The sequence below is a fragment of the Pan paniscus genome, chromosome 2 (genome assembly GCF_029289425.2).
Source record: "Pan paniscus chromosome 2, NHGRI_mPanPan1-v2.0_pri, whole genome shotgun sequence".
Classification (NCBI taxonomy): Eukaryota; Metazoa; Chordata; class Mammalia; order Primates; family Hominidae; genus Pan; species Pan paniscus.
The window spans coordinates 173,507,935-173,533,380 of record NC_085926.1 but is presented as its reverse complement, the minus strand read 5'-3'; the positions used below and the strand labels follow the sequence as shown (position 1 = coordinate 173,533,380).

Sequence of the window (25,446 nt, the reverse complement as noted above, 5' to 3'; positions counted from 1 at the left end):
ACTAAAACTACTAGCTAGATAAATGGATAGCAGATGTGACTTCTGCCTCTTCTCTGTTAGGAATATACAGTAGGATGCATTTTTCTATCCTTTGAAGTTAGACACGGCCATATGACTCGCTTTGGTGAATGGCATATGAATAGGGGCAAGATGTGTCATTTATAGGCTGAAACATTTAAGAACCACTGCATCCTTGTCCATTTTGCTCTTGCTCTGCCTTGGATCTGGTAAAGAGTGTGTTCATATAGATATATAGTTCTGAGTCATCATGAAGTGGAAACTTACAGATTTTGAATGAGTAAGAATTTTTTCGTTACTGTAAGTTATTGAGATTTTTGAACTCCTTGTTACTGCAGCATTATCTACTCTTTCCTGACTATTATAATGGGGAATTTAACACTTGGTTGGATAAAGATATACCAGAGCTATGATTTTCTGAAAACAAGAGGAAACTATATAAGAAAGGTAGATCAGATATCACACCTCATTAAGTGGTCAGTCTTGAAACCCACTGATGATCTGGCAACCAGGTAAGATGTGTCTCCGATGGAAGGCAATATGGCATATAGATCATCTATGTTGTATTCTAGCCAAAAATGCTTAATATTACTGTAACCATATCTTTAACTCTAACTTCCAGTTAATAGAACATCATAGGGATAGAGGAATAGGCTAACTGACACCATAAATCCCAAAGGTAAAACTAATGACAAGACAATTAGCCTGGTCTCTTCAACAGATTGCTGTCATAAAAAAGAAAAAAATGACTACATGCAGAGGCTTAACCAAATGCAACGTGTTGTCCCAAATTGTATCTGGATTTGGAAAAACCATCCACATAAGTGATATGGAAGACAATGGGTAAATTTTAATATAAAATAGATATTAGATAATATTGAGGAATTGGTAGTAATTCTGTTAAGTGTAATGATATTATTTTGAATATGTAGGAACATGTTCTTATTGTTTAAATATTAATTATAATATTTAAAAGTAAAATGTCACTTTTAAATATATTGGCATACTGAAAATAAGTCTTTAAAATATCTGAGTTCCATAATTGGTGACAGAAATGTTAGTTTAAAAGCTATACATAAAAATTTGAAATGAACTAAAGCAAAGTTGAAAAAGACAAAAAAGATGGAGACTTAAATGGTTTATATTTCCATTTATAATTACATATGAATTAATTTTAAGCTAGATTTCTAGTTTAAGGTTTTACAAATTGACAAAAACTACTTATTTTGTACTGGGTTATCTTCACATGTTTCTCCTACTGTTTTAATCTAATCATTGTCAGACCACTGAACCAATTATTACTTAGATGAGTAGCTCTACTGTCTGATGCTGTTTACTGCCAAGTGAAAATCAATAGAGTCAGTCATCATTATCTACTTTAAAGAATGTGAATATTGACTTTTGAAACCCCCAATTTATTGGTTTTTAGAACCCTTTCACACTGTCTTGGAAACTTGCTTTCTATCTCAAACTATCTGATGCATAATGAGGTCCTATGTTATCAACTAACTCCCACCTTCCTCTTGTCTGACTTATACCACCATTACCTTGTTCTCTAGTTTCCAATGACATGGCCTTCTTTCATTTCTTAGAATAGGCTGTGCTGTCTCTTGCCTCAGAGACCTCAGTCACACAGATTTCTCTGCTTGACTCTTTTTCTTCTCCCTCTGTAACTAGATAATTCTTATATGCACTTTAGAGCAAAATTTAAAATGCCCCCCAGGAAAAATTTTCCAGATGTCCCAGACTAGGTAGGACTCCCCAAAGCCTTGGTCATATTCCACTGTTACTCTAAACTTTCCTTCAAAGCCTTAGCATAGTTTGTATTTATACATATATTTTTGTGATATCTACTTCCTGTGGAGTGTCAGCCCCATGAGGAAGATAGTCACTCCTCTTTTGTTTACTACCATATTATCTTCAACCAATGTTGTGTCCAGCACTTAGAATGTGTTTAGTAAAGATTCACTCTGTGTAGTTTTTGAGTCGGGATGTGAGGCAGTATGATATAGTGAAACACTGAGAAAATATAGTTTCTTATCCTGGTCATTATTACATTCATGGACATATACAGGTGCTGAGTAAAAATTTTGTTGTGCAAATGAAAGGTATTGAAAAAAAAAAAAATACAGCTTCGCCTGAGTCTTATTTCAGCTACATAGCTTCTGTAGTCTTGATCTTCACTACTGTAGGCGGCAGTTAATTATCTATAAAACGAATTGTTTAAAGGATGACTTATAAGGATATTTTCAGCACTAAACAACTGTAAAACTAGGATTTTCAATTGTTTAAAGGATGACTTATAAGGATATTTTCAGCACTAAACAACTGTAAAACTAGGATTTTCAATTGTTTGCTATTGCAATCACTTCATTTGATGCTAGTAATGTGAAAAATCAACAGCACTGGATCAAGCAAGTATTTATTGGACAACTATGTATTTATTTTAATTCAAATAAATATCTCAGCAAGCCTTTTGTGGAATTTGACAAGCTAATTTTTACATTTATATGGAAATGTGAAGGACAAGAATACTCAAGATATTTTTAAAGAAGAATTACGTAAGGAACCACAAACTATCAGATAAAATGTCTTACTTTAAAATTCTGTGTCTAAAACGTATTGTGTTCATACACAGATGAAAAAATAGACTGAGGAATAGGATCAAGAGCCCAGAAACAAGCCTATACATCTACATCATCTTGATATGTAGTGTAGCTTTATTGCATAACCATTGAGAAAGAATGGCAATCTCAATAAATTAGATTGAAAAATGCAAATTGTGCCCCTAACTAAATCATCACAATTATCCTCAGTATCATCAACATCATGGTAGATTAAATAAGTGTGAAAAAAATTATAAAGATGTATAATATAAGAATATTTACTCAGAATAGGTAGGAATTTAAGAACCTCAAAGGACTAAAAACATAAAGATATTGGTAAACTAGATTACATGGAAATGACGAACTATTCATAAAAATATAATTCAAGAAGTGAAAATAAAAGTCAAAATCTGAGAGCAGATATTTTCAACACATGAAATTGACAAAAAATTTATAGCCAGAGTATATAAATATCCGCTGCAAATCAATAAAAAAATCCCACAAAATTTGGCAATGATTTTTAACAAGCACTTAGAAAACATACAAACATCCAGAAAACCAACACACATACATAATGGCACTCAACTTCATTAGCAATCAGAGTAAGACATATAACTTAAACCACACCAAGGCACCTCTTACACATACCAGACTGGAAAAAATCAAAGAACAAAACGAAATGAAATCAAGTTTGGCAGAGGATCATATCAAGGAAAATTGCCACACATATGATTTCAAGAATTAAAAATATAAGCATCCACTTAGCTTATCTATCAGCATTAGAGGCCGCCTGTGTATGTAACTATTCCAGGAGATTCTTGGTTGTGAAGGTAAGGCTTTAAGTTGATAAATAATGTCACTGTTTGCTTCAAGAAATTTCTGTTAATCAATGTATCCAGAAAAATAGTTTGTTCTTCTCACCTGGACAAGGAGCTTCTTTATCAAACAATCCTCCCTTCACCATGTTCACCAATTCTAAGTGATTGTAATGATTTTTTCTCACTGACAATCATTTTTCTGACTTAAAACATCCATCTTAACACTTCAGCTCAGTTACCCAAATCCTATATAAATCCAGGATAGCACCTACTGAGATACTACAATACTAAATTCAGTCAAGATAGTGTTCTTCCTTTGCGAAGTAGGTGCAGTAAACTCTGCCTTATCAACAGGCTATTCTAGTCTTTTAAGGCATTGACAGTCAACTATTCTAGCAATTTGGCGTTACCCAGTAGACTTAAAGATATTCATTCCCTATGAAGCAGTAATTGCATTCCAGCATATATATCCTAGAGAAACTTTTGTACCAGGGACATGTATAAGAATACTCTTAATCGTTGTTGGAAACAATAAATGCCCATCAACAGTAGAACAATAGGTAAACAAATTTTGGTATATTTATGCAACAAAATGCAAAATGAAAATAAACAAACTATTGCAACATCTATCAACATGGAGAATGAGTAGGGAAATCAGTCCCCCCTTCATTATCAATCAAAATTTCTCCAACTACTCTAAAACACAAAACCAGGTTTACATATATTTAATGCTTATTCTTTTAAGTCAAATACACTGTTGTTCTCCTAAACAAATATTGTGACTCTTTTTCTCTTCAAATATATCTCTGGATTTCCTTTCAGAGATGTGCATTATCTTGTTTACTGTGCTTATCTTGGTTTCAAAACGTATATTTGATATCCCATATTGTCACTCCTGCTTCAAAACATACACCTGAATCACTTTTCAAATATAGACTAGAGGCCATTTTACATTTGTATACTTTGGAATAGGGCTGCTTTCCTCTGAGCATCACTAAACAGTTCCTAAAAAGATTTGGGGCCGGGCGTGGTGGCTTACGCCTGTAATCCCAGCACTTTGGGAAGCCGAGGCGGGAGGATCACGAGGTCAGGAGATCAAGACCATCCTGGCTAACACGGTGAAACCCCGTCTGTACTAAAAATACACAAAATTAGCTGGGCGTGGTGGTGGGTGCCTGTAGTTCCAGCTACTCGGGAGGCTGAGGCAGGAGAATGGTGTGAACCCAGAAGGTGGAGCTTGCAGTGAGCCGAGATGGCACCACTGCACTCCAACCTGGGCAATAGAGCGAGACGCTGTCTCAAGAAAAAAAAAAAAAAAAAAAGATTTGGGTGATGAATATCTTGGGCATGTTTCTGTATAAAAGAAGATATGTAAAACAAAAGTGTTAAGTTGTGAGACTTTTACAGTCTTCAGGTTCAGCCTGGTGGTCAATCTCCGTTATTTCTTCTTGCATGAATATCTTAAGTAATCAAGAAAAGCATAATTTTACATTCTTGAATCTGAAAGTTTTATGCACACAAGAGTAAATCTTATAGAGTAAAAAAGCAAATCACAAAAGCATGCATACCCTCTAACTCTGTTTTAGAAATTAAAAATGGGAAAACCTAAATAGTATATTGTTTAAGGATGCATTTAGAGGAGATGAAAACATTTAAAAATGCAAACAAAGAACTTTCAGGAAACTACACACATAGTTATCCCTTTTATAAAGATTTGGGATGGTGATTGGGAAGAGACACCCAGGGAGGGGTTTTTTAAGGGACTGGCATTGTTCTGTTTCTTTACCTGGATTGTGGTCATACAGCAATTCAGTTTATGATCATTCTCTAATACATAAATATGTTGTATACTTTCTTTTGTGCACATGATTCATTTTTCACTAAAAAATTATAGCATATAGTTTCATTTTTAATGGTATGTATTGGTAACTAATATACCTGGCATTTGAATCATGAAAAACAAGTGTACTTTTTATGCTTAAATTTGATTTGTTATAGGAATAATATTTATTTTCATCCTTTCTTACTTAATTTGTAATTTTTAATAAGCTACAAAATAGCTATAAGTAGGAAAATTTTAGCCTGAGAAGAGAGTGCGTATGTTGGGTATGGAATCAGAATGTACGTGCATATACTCTGAGAAGACAAATGTGAAACTGGTAAGGAAATGACATGTTGCCTCACGTTTACTTTTATGCCAAATGGTCAATAAATCACGGTTGGAGTAGCTTAGAAGACTTGCATTGAGAGGAAGCAATCACATTGTTTTTGTTTATTCCCATACTATGCTTTAAATTGCTCTTTAGTGATTTGTTCAACAAATAATTACTGAGCACCAACTATGAGCCAGCCTCTGAAGATAAAACTTGGAAACAAACAGACCTAGTTTCTACCCTCAAGGAACTTATACTCTAGTGGAAGCAAGACATAAACATACTGAAGGACGGAAAAAGGGAAAGCAAAGAAAGAGGGAAGAGGGAGAAAGGAAAATATAAATAATAATTTTACAACTTACAAAAAGTAAGACCTTTGAAGAAAAAGTTGAATGAGAAGGTAGGGATGAGGGAGGGTGCTACTTTATAAAGCATCTCCAGGAAAGGCTTGGGAGACAAAGTGGCATTTAAATGGAGACCTGCCAGAAGCCTGGGAGTGAGCCACATGCATATTCAAAGGGAGAGTGTTCTAGAGAAAGCTAGTCATGAGGTAAGAGGAAACAAGAAATGGAAGATGAAGTCAGAAAAGGGTCATATTTGAACATTTGAGCAATGAAGTACAGAAGCCAATGGATAAATGCATCCCTTTTTTTACCCCTGACTTTCATAGGACTTCTCAGTCATTTGCTAAGGAATGGAGAAAGCAGTTGCCTAGTGAAATAGACAATTTAGTGATGCATCTATGTATTGGCTCTCTCTGTTCCTACTTAAGAGCCTTTGCAATGCTTATTGGGACATAAATTAAACCATATTGTAATTTTCCTGGTTGTCTGCATTTTCCATAAGATTTTAAATTTTTTTATATAAAAACTCATATACAACACTTGTTAAACATTGCATTATCATTAATTAGAACATGGTATGCATATACACTCATGTGTATCAAACATTGATTGTGTGACAGAATAAATATATTCTTCAAATGAATGACGGGTAAGACAGTTAATGCTATTGTGAATAAAGAGAGTTTTTCTATATACTGTAAATAAATATTTATGAAAAAGGCATTGTGGAGTAAAATAATGATGCTTCCTGGGAATCAGAATCAATCATTTGTAATCTATGCATATCTCACTTACTTTCAAAGAAACTAAGTAACTCAGTTTTCCTCTCTGTACAAGGAGAATAAAAATATTTTCTTCATAGGATTATTATGAGGATAAAGTCAGAACACATATATCATCAACAAATATTAGTTCTTTCCTCCTCATTTGAATTTGTAACATGAGGGAAAAAAACACCAATGAATACTGACACTTCTTCACAATTAAGGGTGCTGATAAATTAACATAAGTGGCATTGTCTCTCATGCTTAAATCACTTTTCTACATCATTTGTGGCCTGTCACCTTTCTCTTATTAATAATATATTAATTATTCTTTGTTGTGCATCTATGGGTAATCCACAGGAAGAATGAATCCTACTATTTAACTGAAAGAGAAAATGTAATCTAGAGAGGTTTAATGAAGTTCACATTCTTACAAAAAAGCAATAACCTTTCTTTGTTATAAAATACTTTTATTATTTATTAAAGTCATCCAACATACAAATCACGTTTTTAAATTTTCTATTCTGAAGCATCTCTGCTTTCTAAGATTCTCTTCAATCTCTAGTTCATGCACAAACTATTCAGTTCCATGTTCCCAGTCTTTTAGTGTATCCATTCTGGCATATCCAACTGTCTTCCTACCTTCCTTCCACAGAGTGAGGATTAGCCAAGATTGCTAAACTCTACAAGCAGATACAATGAACTATAATTTCTTGGTCTTTCTTAGCTTTATTCTTCCAAACTGGGGTTGGTGGGGGAAGTTAAAATACCCACTGTAACCGTAGAAAATGTTCCTATTCAGGATTTTAAACTGAGAGGACTTTAAACATATCCAGTAAGTGATTTTTTTTAAATAAAAAAGTAAGTTAAAGGTGTGGAGAAAATTTAGTGTATCAACCACAAAAGTGTTCCCTATTCTCTGTATACTTAAAAATAGATTACATTTAAGAATAACACTCACGTCTGTAATCCCAGCACTTTGGGAGGCCGAGGTGGGCGGATCACGAGGTCAGGAGATCAAGACCATCCTAGCTAACACTGTGAAACCCCGTATCTACTAAAAATACAAAAAATTAGCCAGGCTTGGTGGCAGGTGCCTGTAGTCCCAGCTACTCGGGAGGCTGAGGCAGGAAGGCAGGAGAATGGTGTGAACCCAGGAGGTGGAGCTTGCAGTGAGCCGAGATTGCACCACTGCACTCCAGCCTGGGCAACAGAGCAAGACTCCGTCTCGAGAAAAAAAAAAAAAAAAAAAAGAATAACGCTTTTGAAAAAAAACTGCTGTGGGCAGAAGCTAGCTCAGTAGATAAGCCAGTATGAACAAGTGAAGTAATTAGTTAACAGGTGCACCTGTTTGCTAGAGAGGCTCCCTGAAGGGCTTAATTCCTGTTACTTAACTGTGACTCTCAACCCCAGCAACATTAGGGCAAACATGATGCTTTACGGCGTCACTGAAAAGGGGACAAAGCACCTGCCAATCAGGAGACCTTCAAAGGAAGAGATTCCACTTATATAGTAAAACATATCACAAGTCATTAATATGACTGATCAGTGAAAGTCACTGTTAGGCATGTTGGGACATATCAAGATGGACAAGAAGGGATAAATTTCACTACAGAAACTGTAGTCTACTAAAGGAAGTAAAGTACACACAAGAACAACTACAATTCATTACAAAGCTGCCTAAGTGTTGGACATTGGCAGGGTCAATATTTTATCATTATTTTCAGTTATGGGATTTGTTTTGATGGAGTCTTTAGGAAAATAAAAATGTATAAATATCCCTAAAGGCTTATACTTGTTCAGATTTTCCAAATGATGTATGTTTTCATCTGTTTTGGTTTCTGGAAAATAGTTATATAATTTATTTTTAAAGTAAAATATTTTGAATTTAATCATAATAGTAGCTATATAAAAAGCTCATGCATTTGGATCCTAATAACTAGTACCGAAAGAAGCTATACCTGTGCAATCCATGTTGCCAATTGAGAGAATACAGTCATCTTGGGCCAACTCTTAAAACTTAAGACACAAGGTCTAGGCACTGTGACCATATTTTCTGAATGAAACTTGGAGTCAAACAGGTTGATTTCATAATGAACTCACTGACATCAGGAAAATTCCCAAAAGTGGCAGCATGGTTGTCCCTAGGGCCCTCTGAAGGATGTGAATAAACTGAATGGTATACCATTTTAGTAAGAGCATCTGAGTCTTCTATCTGAATCTTCTCTGAAGAAATAAGTGGATAAGAAAAGGTGAAAAGGAATCACAGAATCCCTCTTTTATTTCCTTTGCTGTGGAAATCAGTCAGTTATGTGGATCAAATAAATATCTCTACGGCATATAAACTGATTGTCATTCAGGAGTTGTGATTGATGTTTATTTATTGAATTTAGATAAAATTTCTTATGATTCGAGGTAATAACACACTAATTGTTCAAATGCTTTGTTCATTCATGTATTTTACAAAACTTTTTTCATGTTTGTCACATATTCTTAAATTATCTGGTACATATTGCTCTTTTTAAAATTATTCCAAATGTCACACATTTATTTTATGCCTTCCTCCATTCTTTAGACATTAAATTGGATGTTAATAACTGAGACATACAGCAACTAATGTAATATCTCTATAGGTGCCTAAATATGCATCTCTGATATTTCAGTTCCAAGGTCCATAAAATCCATTATTACTACCATTTCAAGCACCTAACCAAAAGTGTGTATTTAATTGCTGTCTTAGTCTGTTTTGCTACAAAGAAGTACTGGAGTCTGGGTGATTTATAAAGAAAATAAGTTTATACTATTTATTTGGCTCGCAGTTTTGCAGACTGTACAAGAAGCATGGCACCAGCGTCTGCTTCTGGTTGAGAGCCTCAGGCTTCTTCCACTCATGGAAGAAGGCAAAGAGCAGATGGCATATGAAGAGATCACATGGTGAGAGCAAGCAAGAGAGCAAGAGGGGGCTGGGGAGGTGCCACGCTATTGTTAACAACCAACTCTAGTGGGAACTCACTTATTTCTTTGAGAATGGTACCAAGCCATTTATGAGGGATCCGCCTCCATGATCCAAACACCTCTCATGAAGCCACACCTCCAACATTGGGCATCGATTTCAACATGAGGTTTGTAGGAGTCAAACAAACCAAACAATAGCAACTGTTAAATCACATATCAACATCTTTGCTTTCGTCTATGTATGACAAAGAGAAATTTTTGGCTTCAGAGAAGCTCTTCTAAACTATGGCCGAAATAAAAATTTGAGACTTTTATTTGGTAGACCAATCACTGATAGCCATGCCATATATCAAACATTGACAAACATATCTCAGACTGGAATATGAGAAATCAAATTGGGGCATGAGTAAATACAGACAGCAAAGCTGAAGAATATGTAAAGTGCATAGTGTCACAATATCTGTATGCTTATTTCATTACATTGGCAATTACGGGCTATTGGTTAAAAGCTGGATCAAATGTTGAAATGGAGAAATAGTGTTAAGTGTAAATGAATTAATGACCACTTGTTCTCAACAAAATATTTTCAACATGAAGTTCTTGGGTGATGAATTAAATCAAATATTTAAATATCTTGCTATACACAGAGGCATGCATTCAAATGTTTCTGACATTGACAAGAATATTAACCCTTAAATGACAGGAAGAAACTGTGTCTTAAAATGTCATATATTTTTTACAGTGCCTCATATTTTGAATGTAAATTACTATCCAAAAAATAAGTTGTGTATTAGCTAATATACATGCTTACAGAGCTCCTCACATTAGTGGGGTTTCTTAAATCAGTGATTCTTAGAAGTTTTTTTCTTTTTTTTTCTTTTTTTTTTTTTTTTTTTAGATGGAGTCTTGCTCTGTCACCAAGGCTGGACTTTAGTGGTGCAATCTTGGCTCACTGCAACCTCCGCCTCCCAGGTTCAAGCGATTCTCCTGCCTCAGCTTCCCATGTACTGGGATTACAGGCACCTGCTACCACATCTGGCTGCTTTTTCTATTTTTAGTAGAGACAAGGTTTCACCATATTGGCCAGGTTGGTCTCGAACTCCTGACCTCAGGTGATCTGCCTGGCTCGGCCTCCCAAAATTCTGGGATTACAAGCATGAGCCACCGTGCCCCGCCGATTCCTTGAAGTTTCTAAGGGTAACCCACCTCTTTAAAGGTAAAATGTATAACTGATGAGTATTTTAGATCCAGATTTGGCAAATGGGTTTTTCTCATCTGTCAAATCCAATCAATTGGTAGTGTCAGTCTACGGTGATATACTGAGAATGAGTGACTCTCAGGGTCATTATGTGCAGAGGTCTACCAAGAGAGCACACACACACACACACACACACACACACACACAATTTAGGATTTTCCGAGGATCAATACTAAGATTGATTAGTGTGATTAGCGCTGAAAATCGGTGCCATTAATTAGCCCATATCATATGTGTGTGTATGTGCGTGTGTGTGTGCATGTAGGGGAATCTTTTATTATAGTTGTCCATGGGGCAGTAAGTACTCTCTCCAGGACTCTTTAATATCTACATTAAACTGTTGTAACGGGGTCCAAAACTTTCCCAGATTCTTCTGGTATGTTGTGTTACATTTGATTTTTTTAAGTAGGTATTGCCTGGAGCTTTTAAATCTTTTTATTATACAGAAAGTTTGTTTAAACACATTTTTGGAGGGATATTTGATCTGTCAACCTAGAGTTATTCTGTTATGCATTCAGTATTCTGCCCTTCGTCTCTGTACTTCTACGGCACCTTGAGAATGGTATTATTTAAGAATGATATGGAAAGGTAGAGTCTCCTCTTCAAAGTGAGGAAAAAATGCAGAAATTAACATCAAAATTCAAAATTCACTTGCAACTTATTGACAGATCCCTAAAATAAGAAGGACTTATATTTAGAGCATACAAAACTCAACCATCACCAAAAATGTTACTTTATGGAATGAGACTTCCACTTCCTGAATTAAACATGAAAACATATTAAAATAGTTTTCTTCTGCCCTTAAAAAATTGTCACACTAATTATAAGTGATGAAAGAACTTTCCATTCTGATTTATGCAAGTAATATATTTAGATTCTGTAACAAATACATGTCGAAATCAGTCTTTATATATTTATAAGATTTTTTAAAGTATGATAAAAGAATAGCAGCCTTCTTTTCCTATCTTAATAAGTGTTAATAACACTTAATATATGGTAGCTTTTGGTGAATTTGTGAAGTATTTACTTTGATGATTAACTTCTGTTTAAAAATTGAGTCAAATTTTGACAATCACATATTGTGTAATAATTCACTTTTGAGTAACAAAAACAAAAAGACAAAAGAGAAACTGATAGTATAAGGCATGTCTTTACAAATTATATTTGTTCAGTATAATCAAAAAGAATAAACCAAACCTCTCTAGGCAAGAGAAAATACAGTTGGCACGATCTCCAATTTCAGTAAATGAAGATATTAAGTTTAATTATGCACTTATGAGGAAAATACACACACCTATATTATTTCCTCTTCAAAGCGTAAGGCATTGGTTTTAATATGCTATTATCTCCCTTGAGTAGCTCCAACCAAGAGTCTTTATTACAAAGTACAATCTTCGCATTGAAAATACATATTTGGGATTTTTTTGTTTTAGCTCATGTCATGAAAACTAACAGTACAAATCTCTATGGAGACATCTTGCATCTAGTAACAATAATTTGATATAGCGGAAAAAAATTGAATTTTTTTTAAAAGCTCTAAATTCATAGCTTCAGAATTACCTCAAATGTACAAATACACAGATTAGAATATCCTTAAACTTGTTTTCTTAAACAGAATACAATATTTTCATATTTTATTCAAACAATTTATCAACATTAGAGATACCTGGAAGACAGATTTGCTCATTCAGATGAAAAATTATAGCCAGGCTTTCTAAGCATTTAAAAAATGTGTACCAGGAATTCTATTAGCCTGATTAACATTTTTGAAACTCAGAAACTAAATAAAAGGTATTTGGGATCTTTCTTTTTCTTTTACTTTATAAAATGCTACTGAGATATAGTTTTAAAAGCTATAGCTTAGAATGGCATCTCAAGATAATTTATTCTACAGTTTAGTCTGCCTCTTTATTCTATAGTTATAAAATGAGAAGATCATTTTAAGTTTTCAGTTACCATGCTCCAAGAATCTTAAGAATATTATAACAACTGATACACACATGTTTTAAACATGACATTTTTAAATAATTCAGATTTATATTTTGCAAGTCATGTATTTAAAATAGTATGTTAGCAAATATAAATCTATTAATCAAAGAGACCAAGGTTAATTGACTCTAAGGACGATTGACAGACAAATGGAATTAATAATTACAGAAATGGTTAACAATTAAAATTATTTAAACTTTTAAATCATTGATCATCCCACCATTAACCTTTATTCACACCACTGCAAAACTGAGTTAAAATGTATAGCTATAAAGTAAGGGAAAATATAACTCTATTGCTAGAATTTAAACTCTATAAAAATTACCTTGATTTTCAGGCTTTACACAAATATTTTCTTATTCTGAAACTTAATATCACTGTGACACTTTCTTCACATATATAATGGAAATCAATACCATATTATTCCTACTATTTTTTGTCATATTGTAATACCCAAATAATTTTACTCAAATATCCTGTTTACGTATTACAAAAACAGGAAGAAACGTATATCCATCTCTTCCTGTTTTTGTAATATGTAAACAGGATCTTTTGAAAGCCCTATATCATTAATCTTATATATCCTATGCCATTGAAAAATAAGGAATTTTTTTTCTCGGAACATGAGAAAAGAAATGAAAGGACAAATAAACTGATATTTCTTGAGGAAACTTACAAGCAGAATTAGGTCATTTGCTGGTTTCCATGGTACCACATAGATCAGGGCATTTTTGTTTCATTAGATGTACCATTCATATTCAGAGATTTTTATATATTCTATAGAGCATTTGAGGTGCCAGATGAAAGGTACTACCTATCCCATAATATAATAAATAGAACTTCTTCTGGCACTCCAAGTGCCCTATATTCACATTTGATTTTTAGTCTTTTTCTTCTAAATGTAGCTACAGTATTTTGTTTCATTTGTTTTAATACAAGTTACCAATGATCATTAATTGAGTATTTATTAGGGACAAAATTTTAGCAAGAAAGTGATAATAAAATATATTAAATCCAAAAACATAAAATAAATACAGGATATTGCATCTGTTAAAAGTAGACTAAAGTAATGAGGAACGAGCCAAGTGGAGCTTTTTACCGAGAATAGCAAAGATCTGAGGATTGGGCATAAATGAAGTGGAAAACAAGAATTCCAAAAAATTGGTTCAAAAGTTATAATGAGTGAGCAGTTGATTGGGTGAATACTCTTTTGAACATTTTCTCCTTATAATATTTCTGTCTTGAGGACTACATGAACCGCTCTATCCTGGGTCTTTTAGCCTGTCTCATTTTACTCTTCCTCATCTGGACCAATGTTGCTAAGGTAACATCATCTACATTATCAGTCATGATGGAAATTTTCTGTAACCTGTGCTGCCAAATACAGTAGCCACTATCATACGTGATCACTAAGCATGTGAATTATGTCTAATGCCACTGAGAAATTGAACTTTTATTTAATCTAATTATTTTTCAATCCACATGTGACTAGTGGTTACTACACGTGACAGTGCATTTCTAGACCCTACTTCTTTCTGAACTACAACCTCATATTCAACAGCCTCCTTGATGTATCTGACTAGGTGCTCTATAGCACTACAAAACTCCATATATCCAATGTCAAAGTCATCATCGCTTTCTCCAAACTAGCCCCTAATTGAATTAATAATTATGAAATTATACCAACTTTTCTTAAGATAGAACTATTAAAATTATCTTTGACTCTTCACTCTATTTCATGTCTCCTATATCATACATCCTGTCCTTCAATCTTAAAACTGTCTCACAAATCTGTCTCTGTTTTCCAAAATACGTATAATTATTTTTCACGCACTCTTATCTACAACCTGATCTTTAAAGCACCGTCAAAAGAAACTCATTGACATTAAGACCAAGTTGAAATTCCTTAAATTCTTCAAATGTCACCTCTCTGGTGACAGTTCCACAGGCTGTACAGGAAGCATGGCTAGAAGACCTCAGGAAACTTACAATCTTGGCAGAAGGTGAAGGGGAAGCAAGTGTATCTTACCATTAGGGAGTATGAGAGAGAGAGAGAGAGACAGAGAGAGAGAGAGAAGGGGAAAGTGCCACGTACTTTGAAACCATTAGATATTGTGAGAACTCATTCACTATCATAAGAACAATAAGGGGGAAGTCTGCCCCCATGATTCAATCACCTCCCACTAGGTCCCTCCTGCAACACCTGGGAATTACAATTTGACATGAGATTTGGGTGGGGACACAGACCCAAACCATATCAGAGGAAAAAGCTCCATCTTCTTTCCTCCCATATTTTGTCCACATTACTATTATCTCTTTTAATATGATATAATTTATTAAAATGATTTATTTACCTTGTTTATTCTCTTAGATCTCTCCTGTGTAGTAACCATTTTGGTATTGCAAGTGTCTTGCTGAATGTTGGGACTATAGTAGATCCTTAGAATGCATAGATAGTTAATAACGATTTAGGAGATAAATGTTGAAACTTTAGAAACATAACTAGAAAATTCCTAGGTGTGGAAGGAGAAATAAGCCTATTTAAAAACATGAATACATGGCCATTTTTATTCACTCATTAAAGGATTAAGCACCTAGGATTTACATTGGCATTTAATTCATGTTTAGGTTTAGTCAATGAAGGAATTAGTTTGGTTTCTATGATAATTTTAATGTAATTATAGGAGATAAGAAAAACATCTTCAACACTGATGCAGCATGTATTGCCCTTCAGCAACTTTATACTGTACCACCTGACTGTCATTGAATTCATGATGAATTACACCTATTGGCATCAATACTGAGCCTCATTCGTTACTTTCTTAGGTTTCATACTTTATATCAAAAAGACAAATTCAAATTTGTAAAAAAAAAAAAAAAAAAAGAACTACAGGGAAACAGTGGAAAGCTACTTTCAAGGACTCACAGTTCACATCCCATGTATGAGTATGGTTTATTTATTTTATTGCTTAATGTATGTCACTTGGGAGATAAATACTCTAAATGCCCTAAGCAAACCACTATGAGATCTGTTCATGTAACAAAATTGCACTTCTACCCCATAAATTTATACAAACGATAAAATAAAATAAAATACTGTTCACATTCAGCAAAACCCTATTTATAAATTATTAACTTCCTAATATGTAGAAATTAAAATTTAATTTGGCATGAAATCATACTTGCAATCTATAGCAAAGTCTAGAAGAAAAAGAGTTACTCATTGGAAGAGGATAATAGTTGTATTACATGTTTATATTCATATTAGATATACATATTTATTATATTTAATTAATTAGGTAACATAAAATATGTGATTGGGCTATGATGCTATATCAAATACAAACTTTTATTGGGAGAAATAAAAAGTAGTATCTTCAGAATTTCAATTACTTCTAGTTTCTTGAAAATGCTTTAATATTGACATAATACTAGTAATAATTCTGCTTCATAATTTTACCAAGTATTTTTCATATTTTTGTGAAAATTGATTTTGTCATAATTGATAACTGAGAATGTATACCTAGATGGGTTTTTAAATTTCAAAACTGAATGTTGTTTATATATCACACTATTATTCAGAATAGAAGCATACAATACCTGTGATATGTTGTGATACATTGATAAAAATACCATTTATCCTTAGTGAAAAAAAGTATTCTAAAGGCCTCAACTCTTCACAAATTAAAATTTATATTCTATTTGTACACACTAACTTAGTGTACTCTTAGCATTTAAAATGAGTTTGGTTATGTTTTTATATCTATATTATCCATATATGTATATTTTATAGTAAAAACAAAATTCAGAAAATGCAGATAAGGGCCTACTTGATTTTAATACTAGTTTTTTTTAATGAGTTAATAGTAATACTTAATTAAATACATACTTCATTTCTAGAGAAAACGTATACATCATCTATTTCAACCTCACAGAATCCTAGCGAGGAAGGGCATTATGAGCGTACTCCTTTTTGTCGTAGAAAATAAAACAAAGTTCTACTAAAGAGAATAACAATTTTGTAGCCAAGATGGAACTAAAACCCATGCTCCATATATCCTGTACTCGATTCAACCCCTCTATATATTTCATTTTTCTGTTGATAAAATTTGACATGAAAATGAAGTATCTATTAATTACTTCATTTTATGGTTTCTCAGTTCTGCTATTGGTGAAATAAGACTGATCTTGTAAAGCACAATTTCATTCCTTGATCAATGTTTCCAACATGAGTGCAAGTAGACATGATGATTGAGGAAACAGAATCAACATTGGGTAAGTCATATGTCATCATAAAAAACCTCACGGAACTCTTGCTTCTGAACCTAAGCAGGTTTTATCTTCTCTTGGACATATAATTCTTTCCAACATCCACTTAATGGGTTAATAACTATCTGTTCACTCATCAAACAGATTTGAAAACACACGTACAATATATTCCAATATCTGTGAACAAATTTGTTATCTTCTCTCTAATGGCCTCTAATTTTCTGTCTGTTTCACACTAATTAAAAAAGAACAATTGCATATGTTCGGGATGTATTCTGTGCCCCTGTACTCCATTTCTGACCAATTCTTGCTTCCCTACATGTTCTCAGGAGTTGAAATTCTTAAGTGTGGCCAAGACTTCAGGCATCGAGAATTAGTATATGTTTATACCTCTTAATTGAAAAGCCTAGCATTTTCTCTGGCTGAGGATTTCTGATGCTAGACACCATCATTTCATTCTATGTTCGCGTGGCAACATTGCCTCAAATTATCCCTTCCACAAAAATCCTTGATTTTACTGATTCCCACAAAAGCAGGAAAAAAATGGAGAAAATATTACTATTTCATTGCCCTAAAATTCTCTAATGCTTTGCTTAAAAATAAATAAATGTAGACTCTGAGTGTCTAGAATATGTGAACAAATATATATATTCATTGTATTTGAATTCATTTAAATATATATATTCATATATATGTATAGGAATGTATATGAATTCATAAAAATATATATCCATTCATGAATGTTTATGTGTGTGTCTGTGTGTCTGCGTGTATACATATATATATAAAATCTCCAAGTATTAGAAATATATCATGTATGTTTATAAATATATATGAATTCATTCAACTATATATTCATTAATGCATGTTTATATGTGTGTATGTGTGTATATATGTATATATATAATGTATATGTCCATATATATGTATATATAATATATATGTCCATATATATATATATATATAATCTCCAAGTATTAGAAATACAGCTAAGATTTTGAATACTAAGGAGTGTTTTGGGTGCACTTCTATCCTGTTATATACAAAAAAATATGATCAAAGGAGAGAGATACTAAAAACTAAATAAAGAACTGAGATAGGCTTCCTGTTAGGTGATTTTGCCAAACAGGATTTTGCTATAATAAATGTATAGCTAAGATTTAGATATTTTGAGCTTAGAATAATTTTAAGTAAAATGTAATTCAAACTCCTCTTATTTTAAAGGTTTGGAAAAAATTAATTCACACAGCTCTTCAGGGTCAAAGACAGACACAGGCTCTAGTCTTTGTATTCCGAACTCATTCTATTGACACTCACTCAGTTCGCTTTACCATATTTCCTCTTTTTAAAAGAAAAAAACAACTACATAAAGTTTCACTAAGATTTAAGAATGATTCAATCTTTCAAGAAAGTATATATATGTAAATAATCCATATATAAATATAAAAATATAAATAATTCATATATATATATACACATAGAGAGAGAGATTATTTTAATGGTACTAAAATGTCAATATTCTCTATAAAGTCTATCCCCAAAAGGCAGGTGATGACAGGTTAAATAAATAATTGGTAAATGTAAAAATCCATATGATGCCATGTGATGTCAGGAACATTAAATTTATTTGCTCCATACTGTAAAATTTAATTTTCTTTATATAATTAACTCACTGCTATAAAAATACACACGTTTCACAACTTAAGATGGGGTTATGTCCATGATAAGTTGAAAATACATGTTGAAAATGAATTTAATACAAATAACCTACTGAACATCTTATCTTCGCCCAGCCTATCTTAAATATGCTCAGACACTTACATTAGCCTACAACTGGACAAAATCTAACACAGAGCCTATTTTATGGAAAAAAGTCTTGAATATCTCATGTAATTTGTCGAATACGGCACTGAAAGTGAAGAACCAAATGGTTGTATGGGTACTTGATGTAGGATTTCTACTAAATGCGTAGTGTTTTTGAACCACCATAAAGTCAAAAAATAGAAAGGTGAACCATTACAAGTTGGGGGACATCTGTACGTTAAAAATATAAGTATGATTGCCATTCAGTAAAAGACTTTCTTACTATCAATGCGGTCTTTTTCATTTTAAAAAGTAGCCTTTTTTTCTGCAACTAAAAATTATCATAAACAAGTACCTTAACTATTTAAAGAAACTACTGAAGACAGAAAAATGCAAAGGTCCATTTTATAATTCCCCATAATCTAAAGTGAAGAGGTATATTTGATATTATTATACAACTCTACTTTCAGATACATGGCCTGAGATGAATAGAATAACTATAGTGCTTTCCATGTTATCAGCACTGGGATAAGTACTCTCCATATATCACTTAGTTTAATCAACAGACATACCTATCAGGCAGAAACTATTATTACTCCCTCTTTACAAATGAGAACCAGTGAGTTCCAGCGCTAGCCCAAGATCATACCATGAATAAACTCATTGTTTTATTAAAAATTGATTTGTAATACAAATGATCAGTTATGGGTCTGTATGATCTTGAATGAATTATTTATTCCTTAGTAAAATAATAGGATATACTAAAATCCTTTCTTCTATATTCTACAAATGAAAATATACGGATTGCTCTTGATTGGTTATGTTCCTTTGCTCCATCTACCAATAAAGAAGAACAAATATTTCCCACCTATTTATGAATGCATTTCTCCCCTACCTTAGTAATGGTTTCATGAAGGTTGAAAGAAGGATCCATTTCTTCAATTTTTGTTGCTCGTGTAGAAAAAAGGGCCTCGGAGAGAAAACTTGGACCCTGCGGCAAATCAAAAAAGAAACATTTAAAACTCTTTATCGATTTTGTTATTCAAGTGTTTATTGGATTTTCTTTAAAGATTAAAAAGGACTCTAAATTGCCTTAAGGTTTCTGTTGATTGCTGGATTTCATTCTCCTGATCTAACTACCCATCACAGAATATTTATAAATTAAAATGATCAGACACATCAACTTGTTATGTCCCATCTTGTTTGACAGAATAAATAGATTAATATTTAATTAATTTAGCAATTATAGAAATGTGACAGTTTAGGACAGAAAATCTTAAATATTTGAGGTGAAATGTTTGTGGGACATTCAAAAAATCATCTAATCATCTAGATGGTGTGTGACTATATTGGTCTGAAGTTCAAGACCAAATTCTGAACTGGAGATATAACAATAATTTGAGAAACATTTACATGGTAGTTAAAATGTAATGTGAAACACACGTAGACTTAGAAGTATACTGAGTGTAGAACAGATCTCTGAGTGGTAAGATCTCTGAGTGGCACCAATACTTAAGAGGTGGAAAGATAAAAGCAAAACTCATGAAGATGTTATAGATGGAATTGTCAGAAAAGTATATGGAGAAGCATGTAACTGTTATTCTATGGGAGTCAAAAAGTAGAGAATGGGAATAAATAATAAATACAGAAAAGAAAGCAAGGAAATACAATAAGATTAAGGTGAAAATTATGCCTTAGAGGGGGCATTTCGGAGATACCTGGTTTCTTTTGTCAGAGAAGATTCTGTGGAGTTGCGAGAACAGGATACAGAATAAAATCAGGTGAGGAGTAAATATGAGGAGAAGTGAGACATCAACTATGAACTACATTATTCTTTCTAGAAATTAAGATTATCTTGAAAAGTTAAAAAATAGATTACTAGCTAAAGAAAGTTAAAGCATCAACAAAAAGTGTATTCACTGTATTTAAGATAACATTGACATGGACATATTTTTAATGCTAGAGAAAGTACCCAGAAGAGTATTTGTATTAAAAATACAAAAAATATGAGGGATAAATTAATGGGTCATAGTCTTCAGGAAAAGGAATTCAGAGTTCAATAAAGTTACCCAGAAAAACCATTGTAAGTAGATGAACCAATAGAAACAAAGACACTGAAATGAGGGTGGGATGTAAATATGGTGAAATTCAGTGTTAGCACATACATGGAGGAGAAGAAAATAGTCCAGGGTCATGTGTAATTACATTCTAGGCTAGGGTGAGTTAACCAAACTTCAACTCACAACCACACCAAAATGAACCCTTTTGCATGTTTTTCAGAAAGAATAATTTAAAACATTTTGTCACATAGGGTTAGTAGCAATTAAATGAACAAAATCAATGCCTTCTCTTTAGTTGGCACTCAAAGATACATGGCCTGAGATGAATAGAATAACTATAGTGCTTTCCATGTATCAGCACTGGGATAAGTACTCTCCATATGTCACCTAGTTTAATCAACAGACATACCTATCAGGCAGAAACTGTTATTACTCCCTCTACAAATGAGAACCAGTGAGTTCCAGCGCTAGCCCAAGATCATACCATGAATAAATGGTAGACCTCGGGTTCAAACCCAGGTTTATTCGAGGCTACGGCCGACACTTTCATTCCTATATCATGAAACTTCTCTATGGCCAAAGTGATTAATATCCCAAGATTCTGTGTGTTTATGTTAACAAAGATCATTTCCCCACCTTTTATTCCAATTTCCTGCAAGCCTTCATCTATCTACTCTCAACATGCAGCAAAAACACTACGTACAGTTTAAATGATATCATCAAAAACTCCTTGCTTAGACTAAATAAAGTTAAATCTAAAAAGTCCCATGTGCACTTCTTGCATTGCAATATTCTCTTTTCTGCAATCAGAAGGCATACACATCAATACTTAAATTTAATATATGAAATTAAAACACTTGCAAGCAAGCTTTGAATGGCACTGACATTCATAATACGCTGGACAGAGGAAAAAGGTAATAACACCCATAATTTTTGAAAGATGACATTCTCATCACTATTCAAAGTAAAATAGACCTGAGGTAATGTGGAGTTTAAATAGAACTGTAACTATCCAAGGGTCAAATGTGGAACAATATTAGCACATTGTTTTCTGAATACACTCATTTTTATATTACACTTTTCAGGTCCTAGCATTACTTTTATTCAAAATATTCAAGGCACTTCTGTACTTCTATCTAGGTTGATTTAGTATCCTTATTTTAGACTTGGAAGAGATATTAGAAATGTTAATTCTACCCAAATATACAAAGTAAAACATGAAAAAACAAGTGATTAATAATTCTACAATGTCACAAAATAGTTGTTAGGAACTCGATGCTAGAAATCAACTCTGTGTGTCAGTGTGTACATACATGTGTCTGTGCTTCCTAAACATTTTGCTATTTCTTGTAAAGTACTTTTGAGGTGGGGGTAATTAATTATAATGCCAATCTTAAAAATGTGAATCATTTCAATTAATCCAGATATGTTTTCAGTCTTAAAGTTCTTATATGCCAATAAAATACATCCATTTGATGCAGTATTCATATTTTAGGCTTTCTTCAAGCTAATCTCTGATATCTTTTGCCTTAATCACTGAATGTGTACTTATCCTATCTATTATACATACCATGTGTCATTAGCTACATAATTTATGTTTATGTAATTTTTTGTTACATCGCACTTTTTAGTCAGATCAGGAGGTTGGAAAAGCTAAAGGACAACTACAAAGAAATAATAAAAGGTTCACTTAGCAGAGTATTTCTCAAATTAAGGCATCTTATAATGAATGCCTTTAATTAATATTTTGAAGGTAAATAATTGAGTGAATGGATATTGCCAAGCTATTAAGCTTTCTTAATAAATATTAAATATTCCATGCAGTAAAATAAGTGATTAGTATTTGTTAATGCTTCCAAATCTGTGCTGTTATTCTAAAAAGAAGAATCCATTTAGGAATGTCTGGCATAAAGATCAGGAAAATGAGGAGGAACTCTGGAAAGGTTGGTTGTATTAATAAGTTGACTTAAAAAAATGACTGAGGCCACATCCAAGATCCTATTTATCAGCCCCACAAATTCTAAGATCTCATAGCACTAACTATACAGAGTTTATTATTAACTCTACATATGATTCACAGAGAGATCTCTTTTTACATCCTCTCCCTTCAACTTTCTTGAGAATTCTGTTTTGTTTTTGTTTGTTTATTTCCAGCAAAAGAAGAGGAAAAGGCAAACAACTTGTTTGTACCTAACACAGTGCAAGTGACCAATGCAGCATGATTTCACATCAGGAAGGAAAAAAAATAATAATATTCGTTGTGTTTTTTTTTTTTTCATTTACACCTCAAGAGAGTTATCTGAAACCTAGATACCCTTTAGCTTATGCCTCAAAAACAAACAAACAAAAAAACCCAAAAAAACAAAAAACAAACCATCAGCTTATGAGCTAGAAAGATGTTTGAGAACTCAGGAGCATTTTTGTTTTGCTGTCCATATTGATATCACCTATGGCTCTGCACCCCTCTATTCATTCCCTGAGACTTTATGAGATTCCTTCCTTGACTCTTCCAGATTCTGGTGGCTGTAAATATTATTTAGTTGTAGCTGTGTAGCTCTTATTTCTGCTTTGTTCTTCACATGACCGCCTCCTCTATCTGTCATCTCTTCTCTCTGTTAGAGAAACACTTGTCATAGGATTTTGAGCCCACCCAGTTATCTCAAGATCCATAATTTAATTTAATTTGCACATAACCTTTTTCCATATAAGTTCACATTAACAGGTTCTAAGATCACTTTAGGATCCAACAATTAACACACTATAATCCCCATGCCTTCAATAAGATTTCTGAACTAAAGCTTGGAAGAGTGCTTCTAAGAGCAGACCTCAAGATCTTAATTCCAGTTCAGACATTTGCCTTCCTTCTCCTCTATTCAGGACTAACTATAAATGGAAGTATTTTACATTTATAAAAGAACCTTTAGGTAAGGCACAAATAAAAGCTGTATTAACTAAATAGTTATGGGTTAGCTACAAATAAATTCAGTTTTCTAGATTTGGATGGTGTTTACATGGATATACAACTGTCAAAAGATATCTAACTTAAAACTGAAGATTTATGGATTTTTTATGTATAAATTATACCTCAAAGTAAAACAACCTTTCTATGGGACATTTCTATTTATCCTAAAGAGATCCTTCTTGCCCTTCTTTTTAGGTCAATTTTAATTAAGTTCTGTTTTTCAAATAATTTGTCTATTTCATTTAAATTGTCCACTATATTGTTTTCAAATTGTTCACAACATCTTCTTATCACCTTTTTAATGGGATCTAGGTTATGTCTTCTCTTTTATTGCAGGTATGGGTAATTTTTATCTGCTCTCCTACTCATCCGTTTAAGATTACTAAAACCTTGTCTGCTGTCTTCTTAATCCCATAATTTCTTAAAATTTACTGAGTGTTTTAAGGTTTTAAGTGATGCTTTAATACATATTGTTTTTAAATTTTTTTTATTCATATATAGTATGTGCCCATATTTATGGGGAACATGAGATAAGGGATACAGGTATAGTCACTATTTAAGATTAGTAAACTGTTGTTAATCACCTTCACTTTATGGATGAGAAGACTGAAATTCAGAAGCTTTATCTGACTAGATTCTGCTAGTAAGTGGCAGAATCTGGACTGGAATTCACATCTTCATCGTCAATCTACTGCTACTTACTTTCCATAACCCTGCATGTCAAGTACTCAGATAAAGCCAGGTTGACAGTCAGTTCCAGATAATACAGAGAACACTATAGAAATTGCAAAACAAAAATAAGAAGTGTTCAAGCCTGTGAAACGAAACTGAACACACTAGAGTTCGTTTTAAGATTTTAAAATTCATGATAAAATTCATCACATACATCAATTAAGTGATAGCTGAGCTGTTTTACGGCACTTGTTGAATGAATAGAGCCACAGAATTCTTTGACCTCCCTTTCTGGTTTCTCTACACTTTCCAAGGCTTAACTAGATGAGTATTAAATATAAATGCCTTTTTATTAATGAAATCAATGAAGTCTTTCTTAGTAACTACAGAAAAGGAAGGCAAAGGATATGTGCAGTTCTAAAGAAAAATATTTTATTAATTTGATAAGTGTTAATACATATCAGAAAATTTCAAGAATTTATAAAATAAATGTATTTATACATAATATTGTTATCCTTTAATTCTTCTGGCATTGCAAATGAAAATAAGAACTTAAAATTTTAGTATGTGGGAGCAATAATAGGAAACTAAAACAAAGTCAAGAAGCTATTATCTAGAAAACTATGAGTTCAATAATAGCAATTTCTGTAGCTACAATTTGCTGAGTGCCTGTGTACTGTACTGTCAGCCAGTGTCTACTTAGGTACAGCTATCCTTTGATATACTTGGGAAATTTGTTCTAGAACTCCTGTGGGCACCAAAACAGATGCTCAAC

The 25,446-nt window shown here is 32.9% G+C and overlaps 1 protein-coding gene across 1 annotated transcript in view; it reads right to left on the bottom strand.

The window, feature by feature from the left end:
- Positions 1-25,446, bottom strand: part of NAALADL2 (N-acetylated alpha-linked acidic dipeptidase like 2) — a 1,375,347-nt gene that overhangs the window by 165,715 nt on the left and 1,184,186 nt on the right. The window contains exon 15 of the mRNA XM_063602605.1: positions 19,873-19,968. Within this exon, the coding sequence (XP_063458675.1) occupies positions 19,873-19,968 (96 nt within the window). The remainder of the gene's footprint in view (positions 1-19,872; positions 19,969-25,446) is intronic.